Source organism: Scyliorhinus torazame, chromosome 8 (assembly GCF_047496885.1).
Source record: "Scyliorhinus torazame isolate Kashiwa2021f chromosome 8, sScyTor2.1, whole genome shotgun sequence".
In the NCBI taxonomy this organism is placed as follows: Eukaryota; Metazoa; Chordata; class Chondrichthyes; order Carcharhiniformes; family Scyliorhinidae; genus Scyliorhinus; species Scyliorhinus torazame.
Window position 1 is genome coordinate 55,489,762 of NC_092714.1, and position 12,789 is coordinate 55,502,550.

General features: G+C 45.7%; 1 protein-coding gene across 3 annotated transcripts in view; it reads left to right on the plus strand.

Moving 5' to 3' along the window:
• Positions 1-12,789, plus strand: part of LOC140427849 (E3 ubiquitin-protein ligase DZIP3-like) — a 173,247-nt gene that overhangs the window by 118,075 nt on the left and 42,383 nt on the right. For all 3 annotated transcript variants that reach the window (XM_072513632.1, XM_072513631.1, XM_072513633.1), the window contains 3 exons: positions 3,771-4,068; positions 4,749-4,871; positions 5,140-5,258. In XM_072513632.1, coding sequence (XP_072369733.1) covers positions 3,771-4,068; positions 4,749-4,871; positions 5,140-5,258 — 540 coding nt within the window. The remainder of the gene's footprint in view (positions 1-3,770; positions 4,069-4,748; positions 4,872-5,139; positions 5,259-12,789) is intronic.

Sequence of the window (12,789 nt, forward strand, 5' to 3'; positions counted from 1 at the left end):
CTATAAAAAAACTCCCAACAGGGTGACCTCTCCTTTCCTGTTTCTAACTTCAGCCCATACTACCTCGGCAGAAGAGTCCCCATCTAGCATCCTCTCCGCCACCGTAATACTGCTCTTGACTAGCAGCGCCACACCTCCCCCTCTTTTGCCTCCTTCTCTGAGCTTACTAAAACACCTAAACCCCGGAACCTGCAACATCCATTCCTGTCCCTGCTCTATCCATGTCTCCGAAATGGCCACAACATCGAAGTCCCAGGTACCAACCCATGCTGCCAGTTCCCCTACCTTGTTTCGTATACTCCTGGTATTGAAGTAGACACACTTCAAACCACCTACCTGAACACTGGCCCCCTCCTGCGACGTCAAGTCTGTGCTCCTGACCTCTATACTCTCATTCTCCCTTACCCTAAAACTACTATCCAGGTTCCCATGCCCCTGCTGCATTAGTTTAAACCCCCCCAAAGAGCACTAACAAATCTCCCCCCCCCCCCCAGGATATTTGTGCCCCTCAGGTTCAGATGTAGACCATCCTGTCTGTAGAGGTCCCACCTTCCCCAGAAAGAGCCCCAGTTATCCAGAAATCTGAATCCCTCCCGCCTGCACCATCCCTGTAGCCACGTGTTTAAATGCTCTCTCTCCCTATTCCTCATCTCACTATCACGTGGCACGGGCAACAACCCAGAGATAACAACTCTGTTTGTTCTAGTTCTGAGCTTCCATCCTAGCTCCCTGAAAGCCTGCCTGACATCCTTGTCCCCTTTCCTACCTATGTCGTTAGTGCCAATGTGGACCACGACTTGGGGCTGCTCCCCCTCCCCCCTAAGGACCCGGAAAACACGATCCGAGACATCACGTACCCTTGCACCTGGGAGGCAACATACCAAACGTGAGTCTCTCACGCTCCCACAAAATCTCCTATCTGTGCCCCTGACTATCGAGTCCCCAATTACTAATGCTCTGCTCCTCTCCCCCCTTCCCTTCTGAGCAACAGGGACAGACTCTGTGCCAGAGGCCCGTACCCCATGGCTTACCCCTGGTAAGTCCCCCCCCCCACAAGTATCCAAAGCGGTATACTTGTTTCACAGGGGAACGACCGCAGGGGATCCCTGCACTGACTGCTTTTTCCCAGTCCCTCTTACAGTTACCCACCTATCTCCAATCTTTGGTGTAACTAATTCCCTGAAGCTGCTATCTATGACCCCTTCTGCCTCCCGAATGATCGGAAGTTCTTCCAACTCCAGCTCCAGTTCCCTAACTCGGTCTTGGAGGAGCTGGAGATGGCAGCACTTCCTGCAGGTAAAATCAGCAGGGACACTAACTGCATCCCTCACCTCAAACATCCTGCAGGAGGAACATTGCACTCCCTTCCCTGCCATTCCTCTAACTTTCTACCAAGATCTGGCTAACAACTAAATTAAATTTTTTATAAAAAATAATAATATAATATCATAAAATATGGTACTTACCTCACACCAATGGGTTTTATTATTAGGTTAGAGGAGGAGGGCGGGTGGGAGACACTGCCTGTGTATAGTGTCTCGGGTTTCCTCTCCACCAGAATTTATTGGTGAGGGTCTTCCCAGACGTCCGCGGGTCGACTTCCTGTTCCCGCCTAAAACACTAATTTTAAGAAAAAATTCTCAGCTCCTGCTGAAATTGACTAACCAGCCAGCTCCACTCCCGCCGAAATCGACTGACCTGCCCCTGCAAAGACAAGTGCTTTTAAAGGACAGACTTACCTCCCAACAGCCACTTCCGCACTGCTCCCGCTGAAACTGACTCACCAGCTGTTCTCCCGCCGAAATCGACTGGCCTGCCCCTGCAAAGACAAGTGCTTTTAAAGGCAAACCATTCTCCTCTTTTCCATGGAGCAACAAGATGCAACTCTGAAATTGTAGCTTAACTGTAGGTTGGGTGCCCAATAACGTTGCTATTGGCATGGACATCGGCTCCAATATGTAAACTACCCTGCCACCTAGATTTGTGGCAGCTTCATCACGGGAAAGTGTAGCGTGCTGAAGTTAACACATTAAACGACAGGATTATTGGAATTTCCATGCTGATATAATCTAAGAGATATAACGAAAAGTATGTGGTTAGTTAAGACAATCAGACATAGGAATCTCTTTGTTCTTTGTTTGTTCTTTGAGCAGAATTAGGCCACTCGGCCCATCGAATGCTCCGCCATTCAATCATGGCTGATATTCTTTACATCCCCATTCTCCTGCCTTTTCCCCATAACCCTGATCCCCTTATTAATCAAGAACCTATCTATCTCTATCTGAAAGACACTCACAGTGGCCTCCACAGTCTTCTGCGGCAAAGAGTTCCACAGACTCGCCACCCTCTGGCTGAAGAAATTCCTCCTCATCTCGATTTTAAAGGATTGTCCCTTTAGTCTGAGATTGTGTCCACTGGCTCTAATTTTTTCGACAAGTGGAAACATCCTCTCCATGTTCACTCAATCCAGACCTCGCAGTATCCTGTAAGTTTCAATAAGATCCCCCCTCATCCTTCTAAACTCCAGGGCAGCACGGTGGCACAGTGGTTAGTATTGCTGCCTACGGCACGGAGGACCTGGGTTCAAATCATGGCCCTTGGGTCACTGTCCATGTGGAGTTTGCACGTTCTCCCTGTGTCTGCGTTGGTTTCACCCCCACAACCCAAAGATGCGCAGGGTAGGCGGATTGGCCACGCTAAATTGCCCCTTAATTGGAAAAAATAATTGGGTACTCTTTTTAAAAAAAAAAAAAAAAAAAAAAAATGTTAAAAACAGTCCTTCCAACGTGAACGAGTACAGACCTAGAGTTCTCAACCGTTCCTCATACAACAAGATCTTCATTCCAGGTATTATTCTTGTGAACCTCCTCTGGACCCTGTCTAAGGCCAGCACATCTATCCTTAGACACAGGGCCCAAAACTGCTCACAATACTCCAAATGGGGTCTGACCAGAGCCTTATACAGCCTCAGGACTGAACCTGCACGTTAAGCTTGAGAGAATCGTGAACAAGGACTCCCAAGTCCCTTTGTGCTTCTGATTTCCTGAGCATTTCCCCATTTCGAAAATAGTCTATGCCTCAATTCCTCCTTCCAAAGTGCATAACCTAACACTTTTCCACATTGTATTCCATTTGCCACTTCTTTGCCCACTCTCCTAGCCTGTCCAAGTCCTTCTGCAGCCCCCCTGCTTACTCATTACTACCTGTTCCTCTACATATCTTTGTATCATCTGCAAACTTAGCAACAGTACCTTCAGTACCTTCTTCCAGGTCATTAATGTATATTGTAAAAAGTTGTGGTCCCAGCACCGACCCCTGAGGCACACCACTAGTAACCAGCTGCCATCCTGAAAAAGACCCCTTTATCCCCACTTGCTGCCTTCTGACAGTCAGCCAATCCTCTATCCATGCCAGGATCTTACCCTTAACACCATGTGTCTTAACTTATTTGTATTCTGAAATTCTGTTCGATCCATCCATGGACAAGCATTAAATGGATTGGGTGGCATTCCAGGAAGGGCTTGTTCAGCCATTTTCTATTGTATAGATTAGCACTCTTGATATGTATGTATATTGTTTCTGTGGGAAGAATGCAGGAAAGATTGGAGAAATGGTGGGAGGTAAAGAAAACCCCTGTGAATAAAAGTGAGTATTTGAATGTCCAGCCTTTCACTCTGGCAAGATAGTAGCAAACTTTAGCTGCAGTTTGTCTTAATTTTTCGTTAACGCCAAACGTGTTAGTTCAACTTACTGAGTTTTATTTATAACAGCGAGACCCTATCAATTCCTGTGCAAGAGAACCAGCTGAATGAGAATGGAAGCAACAAGCAAATGGCAAATTCCAGCTGTGATGTTTCTGCATTTAGTGCCTGTGCGCCAGCCTCCTCACTACTGGCATTGGGAACTGTGACTGACAACAGTAATGCTGGTCCCTCTTTAACAAGTCATGAAGTCAACACACTTGACGACTTCCCTGATCAAACTTACCAAAGCGATGGAGAGCTGGATGACATTGATAATACTCTCATTGATGAGGAGTCCACTGGTTCCTCAGTATGTACCGCATCAGTAAGTTAAAATTTGAGTTTATGATCTTTTTATATATTTTTTTAAAAATTATCGCACAGGGCTTGAAACTCATTAAAGGTCAACTTAAATATGGATAAGGCAGTCATAGAATCAAACCAAAATTTGCTTTGATTCAGGTTGAATGTTTTCTGGAGAAGAAGAATTGGATAGTGAGTTTGCTATAATCATTAAGGTGGAGGGGTTCGTGACAATTTTCATTTGGTTTGATCTTGATTTAGCCCTTATTTAGCTCCTGATCTTTGGACACATCAAAAGACAAGAAATAGGAGCAGGAGTAGACCACATAACCTGTCGAGCTTGCTCTGCCATTGAATACAACCGTGTCTGATCTTGGTTTCAGCTTCACTTTCCCACCCACTCCCTATATTCCATGATTCCCTGAGAGACCAAAAACCTGTCTCTTGTAGCCTTAATTTTAGTCAGAAATAGAGCATCCACATCCTCTGGGATAGAGAATTATGAGGATTCACAAGCCTTTAAGTGAAGACATTTCTCCTTATCTCAGTCCTAAATGGCTGTTTCCTCATCCTGAGCATAATTGTTGATTGCTGGGGGTAATTTCTGTCACTGATAAAAGTATAAATATGATGAACTGATGATTTTTCCAATGCAGAAGCTACACTTGAGAGAGTTTAAGCTATTTGATTTTTCTCTTGCAGGATTTGTATTCATCTCCATTGGTTGTCGACGGAGCATTCAAAATGCAGGAGCGCATATGGCAAAATGTGAAAGAGGAATCTGAAATGAGGCAAAAGTTCATTGCTTCACAAAATGAAAACGAAGTAAGTTTTTTCCCCAACATTGCTTCACAAAATGAAAACCAAGTAAGTTTTTTTTTTCCCCAACATTATTTCATTTGTAACACATTCATTCCTGCCAATGTGCCATCAGAACTTCTTAAAATGGACCACAAGTCTCTCTATTGAAAAATGGCATTGGATAGATAATTTTGCCGCTTTTTTACTGATTACTGTTGATGGAGGGGAATTTCTGGCTTTACCAAACACCTTTTACTTCAGCATCTGTTTCAATTGTTTGAAATTTTTACAGGTTCTTACACGGAACTTGGAACAATTGATGACTAAGCTCAAGGAAGAGCAACACCAAAGAAGCTTCACAGAAAACCGTTACTCAAGACTCCAAGAATATTATCAGCTCGAAATATCCAGGTATGTCTCCACTTGGAATATGCACAGTGTACATCTGCTAATGAAGATGCAAAACACATTGGTCTGGATTTAGTGATCAGCGATGAAATTGCTTGTCGTTGACTTCAAAGAAAGCTTTTTAAAAATAAATTTAGAGTACCCAATTATTTTTTTCCAACTAAGGGGGCAATTTAGTGCAGCCAATCCAGCTAACCTGCCCATATTTGGGTTGTGGGTGTGAAATACACACAGACACGGGGAGAATGTGCAAACTCCACGCAGACCGTAGCCCAGGGCCGAGATCCAACACGGGTCCTCAGTGCCATAGGCAGCAGTGCTAACCACTGCGCCACTGTGTCCCACATAACTTCAAAGAAAGCTGCCCACAAAGATCTAGTGAGCTCTGTGCTAAGGATTCCCCCTTTCTCAACATTAATTTCTCTCCACTAAAGGGGAATTCTGGAATCCAGCACTTGATGTCACCAAGCAGCCAATCACATTGGAAAATTCTCACAGACTGCAAACCAGGAAGTAACAAGACGATTTCATCTTAAGAACATAAGAACTAGGAACAGGAGTAGGCCATCTGGCCCCTCGAGCCTGCTCCGCCATTTAATGAGATCATGGCCGATCTTTGTGGACTCAGCTCCACTCTCCGGCCCGTACACCATATCCCCGAATCCCTTTATTCTTTAGAAAGGCATCTATCGTTTTCTTAAAAACGTTTAAAGAAGGAGCCTCAACTGCTTCACTGGGCAAGGAATTCCAGAGATTCACAACCCTTTGGGTGAAGAAGTTCCTCCTAAACTCGGTCCTAAATCTACTTCCCCTTATTTTGAGGCTATGCCCCCTAGTTCTGCTTTCCCCGACCAGTGGAAACAACCTGCCCGCATCTATCCTATCTATTCCCTTCATAATTTTATATGTTTCAATAAGATCCCCCCCGCATCCTTCTAAACTCCAATGAGTACAGTCCCAGTCTACTCAACCTCTCATCATAATCTAATCCCCTCAACTCTGGGATCAACCTAGTGAATCTTCTCTGCACTCCCTCCAGTGCCAATATGTCCTTGGGTAAGGAGACCAAAACTGAACACAATACTCCAGATGTGGCCTCACCAACACCTTATACAATTGCAGCATAACCTCCCTAGTCTTGAACTCCATCCCTCTAGCAATGAAAGACAAAACTCGATTAGCCTTCTTAATCACCTGTTGCACCTGCACTCCAACTTTTTGCGACTCGTGCACTAGCACACCCAGGTCCCTCTGCACAGGTCCCTCAATCACTGACCATAACTTTTCAGAAAAAATTGGGACATATGCATGCAGGATTACAGTAAAAGTTGAAATATCATAAATTAAAAAAATATCTTCATTATTTTAATGTTCAGAATTTTTATTATGGAATGGAGAAATTTGACATTCCACAAATATAAAATTAGATTTCCAGCACCAGAAAGCTTTTTCAGCAATAATTTTGGCTTGGTACACCATTTTTAAAAAAACTCACTTCCACCTCATTCAACAAGGCTTAACCTTTACAAGGGATTTCATAGAATCATAGAATTTACAGTGCAGAAGGAGGCCATTTAGCCCATCGAGTCTGCACCGGCCTTTGGAAAGAGCATCCTACTTAAGCCCACGCTCCCACCCCATCCCCCGTAACCCAGTAACCCCATCTAACCTTTTTGGACACTTAGGGCAATTTAGCATGGCCAATCCACCTAACCTGCACATCTTTGGACTGTGGGAGGAAACCGGAGCCCCCGGTGGAAACCCACGCAGACACGGAGAGAACGTGCAAACTCTACCCAGACAGTAACCCAAGCCGGGAATCGAGTCTGGGACCCTGGTGACGTGAAGCAACTGTGCTAACCACTGTGCTACCTTGCTGCCCAAATTTTACAAGATTTATAGAATATCTTGGGATTTTCCCTACTTTTAGCAGCCAGAGCTTTCTCAAATCCCCTCTTTGTTCTCCTAATTGCTTTCTTAAGCTCCATCCTGCAGTTTCTCTATTCTACTAATGCCTCAGTGAGAGTTGTGAAACACTATTCCTTTGTACGTTCTCCCAATGTCTGCGTGGGTTTCCTCCAGGTGTTCCGGTACAGTGATGATAATAGAGTAAATAGCAGAAGTTCATAACCAATGCAATGATTTTTAAAAAATCTGAGGCGGGATTCTCCCCTACCTGGCGGGGTGGGGGGTTCCGGCGTAATGGAGTGGCGGGAACCACTCCGGCATCGGGCCGCCCCCTAAAGGTGCGTAAGTCTCCGCACCTTTAGGGGCCAAGCCCTCACCTTGAGGGGCTAGGCCCGTGCCGGAGTGGTTTTCGCTCCGCCGGCTGGCGGGAAAGGCCTTTGGCACCACGCCAGTCGGCGCCGAAAGGTCTTCGTCGGGCGACGCGTGCGCGTGAGCGTCAGCGGCTGCTGACGCCATCCCCGCGCATGCGCAGGGGAGGGGGTCTCTTCCGCCTCCGCCATAGTGAAGACCATGGCGAAGGCGGAAGAAAAAGAGTGCCATCACGGCACAGGCCCGCCCATGGATCGGTGGGCCCCGATCGCAGGCCAGGCCACCGTGGGGGCACCCCCCCCGGGGCCAGATCGCCCCGCGCCCTCCCCCACCCAGGACCCCGGAGCCCGCCTGCGCCGCCTTGTCCCGCCGTTCAAAAGGTGGTTTAGTCCACGCCGGCGGGATTGTAATGAAACCAATATGTCTCCTTTCAAATTAAATTCTGGTATTGAGAGGATTATGACGGGGGTGGGAGGCTTGTACTAAAATCACAGCAAATTAATATGCAGGTACCAAAGGTAAATGGTATGTTAATCTTATTTTAAATGTGCTGGAATACAAGAGTAATCAAATTTTGCTCTGATTATGTAATGCTTTTGGGAAAGACCAAAACAATAGCTCTTTCTTCAGGTTTGGTCTCCTTTTCAAAGAACATATGTCTTATGGCTGCAATAATGGTTCACGAGATAGATTCTTGAGATGAAAGGGCTGTCCTATAAGGTGAGAATAAATAGAATTCTTCTGGAGTTTAAATACTGATGGGTGATCTCATTGAAATATATCACAGGGTAGATGCTGAAAAGCTATTTCTCCAGGTTGAAGAGTCTGGAACTAATGGCCATGCTCTCAAGATAAGAGATCAGCCTTTTAGGACAGAAATGACAGAAAATGTCTTCACTCGGGAGGTTTATGAATCTTTTGAATTTTGTGCCCCAGAGGGCTATGAATGGTCAGTAAATGAGTATATTCATGACTGCGATTGATAGATTTTTGGACATTGTCAATTGGCTGATATGGAGATCAATCTTGCTTAAATCTACATATTGTCGAATCTTTTAGTCTCATACTCATCTAACAATACACAAGAATACCAATGTAAGGGAAATCAAAATGTTTCTACTGCATAAGAAGAAAGTGCTGATTGGTTGGCAAGTGGACTCTGATTGGTAGAGGTGGTGACATGGAGAATGCACCAGCTGATGGTGATTGACAGTTAACTGCCAAGCATTGTTTGAAATTTAACCCAGGCAGCTTGACGCAGGTCAAAGCACTGCCTTGAAGAATGAACCAGCAAATGGCTGTCACTTATTTTGTTCAGCTGAAACAGGTGCAATATGCATACATGTTATTTTTGTCTGCAAACAACAGAGCCCTGTGTATTAATATATGTAGCCTCCAGTACACACTATGCGTCACACTGTGAGCCCGACTGACCATATTAAATCGGTTATCGGCATAGTTCATAGCACACTGGATTATTTAGCAAATGTTGTCCAATTGCAGAATGTTAGAAACTGTTTTGAGTTTTGTCTGGTTGGGTATGATTTGTAACTTGCCCATTGCGAACAGTGGCTGGGACATGCTGTTACATATGATCCGCAGATTTTTGAGGCGTACGGCCTACATACCTAACATCACACAGGCATTGAAATCCATATATCGCATTACACATTTGTGTGATATACAGAGCATCGTTTTTGCCTTGACAGCAGCATCCTGTTCATGGTGAATACCACTTGCGTTGCCACGGCATAGTAGCAACATGAACAGCTAGCTTCACCTGTTGCTCAAAGTTTTGGGATTCCTTGCCCTGCTAGGATAATCTGAGTGAGACTTGGTACTTTTCAGGGCTGAATGTGTTGGTCTTTGACCCATTCTTGAGTTTACATGATTAGATATCTATTATCCTGCAGGATGTCTTTAATATGCTCTATTCAGTATCCATCTTACATAGTGAGACAATGGCTCAGGCTCTATTTATGAGTTTGCTGATAAGGCCAATCTTTTAGCGCAAGGGATTGTAAGAATCCCAACGGGTATATTGACTGGTGAAGGTAGACTTGTGGTAGACCGTGGTATAGGACGCCCAGCAGATTTCTCAACTAGTACCCATCAAGGAAAGGAAGTTCATTTGACTGCTCCATTTCAACGGTGAAATTGATTGGAGCATGGAGCCCATTAAGACATGTAAGGAAATTGTTACATACAGATGTGGGTTTAAATATAACAAACGCATCCTCCACATAGGGGCACAGATAGGAGATTTTGTGGGAGCGTGAGAGACTCACGTTTGGTATGTTGCCTCCCAGGTGCAAGGGTACGTGATGTCTCGGATCGTGTTTTCCGGGTCCTTAGGGGGGAGGGGGAGCAGCCCCAAGTCGTGATCCACATTGGCACTAACGACATAGGTAGGAAAGGGGACAAGGATGTCAGGCAGGCTTTCAGGGAGCTAGGATGGAAGCTCCAAACTAGAACAAACAGAGTTGTTATCTCTGGGTTGTTGCCCGTGCCACGTGATAGTGAGATGAGGAATAGGGAGAGAGAGCATTTAAACACGTGGCTACAGGGATGGTGCAGGCGGGAGGGATTCAGATTTTTGGATAACTGGGGCTCTTTCTGGGGAAGGTGGGACCTCTACAGACAGGATGGTCTACATCTGAACCTGAGGGGCACAAATATCCTGGGGGGGAGATTTGTTAGTGCTCTTTGGGGGGGTTTAAACTAATGCAGCAGGGGCATGGGAACCTGGATTGTAGTTTTAGGGTAAGGGAGAATGAGAGTATAGAGGTCAGGAGCACAGATTTGACGTTGCAGGAGGGGGCCAGTGTTCAGGTAGGTGGTTTGAAGTGTGTCTACTTCAATGCCAGGAGTATACGAAACAAGGTAGGGGAACTGGCAGCATGGGTTGGTACCTGGGACTTCGATGTTGTGGCCATTTCGGAGACATGGATAGAGCAGGGACAGGAATGGATGTTGCAGGTTCCGGGGTTTAGGTGTTTTAGTAAGCTCAGAGAAGGAGGCAAAAGAGGGGGAGGTGTGGCGCTGCTAGTCAAGAGCAGTATTATGGTGGCGGAGAGGATGCTCGATGGGGACTCTTCTTCCGAGGTAGTATGGGCTGAAGTTAGAAACAGGAAAGGAGAGGTCACCCTGTTGGGAGTTTTTTATCGGCCTCCTAATAGTTCTAGGGATGTAGAGGAAAGGATGGCGAAGATGATTCTGGATATGAGCGAAAGTAACAGGGTAGTTATTATGGGAGACTTTAACTTTCCAAATATTGACTGGAAAAGATATAGTTCGAGTACAATAGATGGGTCGTTTTTTGTACAGTGTGCAGGAGGGTTTCCTGAAACAATATGTTGACAGGCCAACAAGAGGCGAGGCCACGTTGGATTTGGTTTTGGGTAATGAACCACGCCAGGTGTTGGATTTGGAGGTAGGAGAGCACTTTGGGGACAGTGACCACAATTCGGTGACGTTTACGTTAATGATGGAAAGGGATAAGTATACACCGCAGGGCAAGAGTTATAGCTGGGGGAAGGGCAATTATGATGCCATTAGACGTGACTTGGGGGGGATAAGGTGGAGAAGTAGGCTGCAAGTGTTGGGCACACTGGATAAGTGGGGCTTGTTCAATGATCAGCTACTGCGTGTTCTTGATAAGTATGTACCGGTCAGACAGGGAGGAAGGCGTCAAGCAAGGGAACCGTGGTTTACCAAGGAAGTGGAATCTCTTGTTAAGAGGAAGAAGGAGGCCTATGCGAAGATGAAGTGTGAAGTTTCGGTTGGGGCGATGGATAGTTACAAGGTAGCGAGGAAGGATCTAAAGAGAGAGCTAAGACGAGCAAGGAGGGGACATGAGAAGTATTTGGCAGGAAGGATCAAGGAAAACCCAAAAGCTTTCTATAGGTATGTCAGGAATAAGCGAATGACTAGGGAAAGAGTAGGACCAGTCAAGGACAGGGATGGGAAGTTGTGTGTGGAGTCTGAAGAGATAGGCGAGATACTAAATGAATATTTTTCGTCAGTATTCACACAGGAAAAAGATAATGTTGTGGAGGAGAATGCTGAGCCCCAGGCTAATAGAATAGATGGCATTGAGGTACGTAGGGAAGAGGTGTTGGCAATTCTGGACAGGCTGAAAATAGATAAGTCCCCGGGACCTGATGGGATTTATCCTAGGATTCTCTGGGAGGCCAGGGAAGAGATTGCTGGACCTTTGGCTTTGATTTTTATGTCATCATTGGCTACAGGAATAGTGCCAGAGGACTGGAGGACAGCAAATGTGGTCCCTTTGTTCAAAAAGGGGAGCAGAGACAACCCCGGCAACTATAGACCGGTGAGCCTCACGTCTGTAGTGGGTAAAGTCTTGGAGGGGATTATAAGTGACAAGATTTATAATCTTCTAGATAGGAATAATATGATCAGGGATAGTCAGCATGGCTTTGTGAAGGGTAGGTCATGCCTCACAAACCTTATTGAGTTATTTGAGAAGGTGACTGAACAGGTAGACGAGGGTAGAGCAGTTGATGTGGTGTATATGGATTTCAGCAAAGCGTTTGATAAGGTTCCCCACGGTAGGCTATTGCAAAAAATACGGAGGCTGGGGATTGAGGGTGATTTAGAGATGTGGATCAGAAATTGGCTAGCTGAAAGAAGAGAGGGTGGTGGTTGATGGGAAATGTTCAGAATGGAGTACAGTCACAAGTGGAGTACCACAAGGATCTGTTCTGGGGCCGTTGCTGTTTGTCATTTTTATCAATGACCTAGAGGAAGGCGCAGAAGGGTGGGTGAGTAAATTTGCAGACGATACTAAAGTCGGTGGTGTTGTCGATAGTGTGGAAGGATGTAGCAGGTTACAGAGGGATATAGATAAGCTGCAGAGCTGGGCTGAGAGGTGGCAAATGGAGTTTAATGTAGAGAAGTGTGAGGTGATTCACTTTGGAAGGAATAACAGGAATGCGGAATATTTGGCTAATGGTAAAGTTCTTGGAAGTGTGGATGAGCAGAGGGATCTAGGTGTCCATTTACATAGATCCCTGAAAGTTGCCACCCAGGTTGATAGGGTTGTGAAGAAGGCCTATGGAGTGTTGGCCTTTATTGGTAGAGGGATTGAGTTCCGGAGTCGGGAGGTCATGTTGCAGCTGTACAGAACTCTGGTACGGCCGCATTTGGAGTATTGCGTACAGTTCTGGTCACCGCATTATAGGAAGGACGTGGAGGCTTTGGAGCGGGTGCAGAGGAGATTTACCAGGATGTT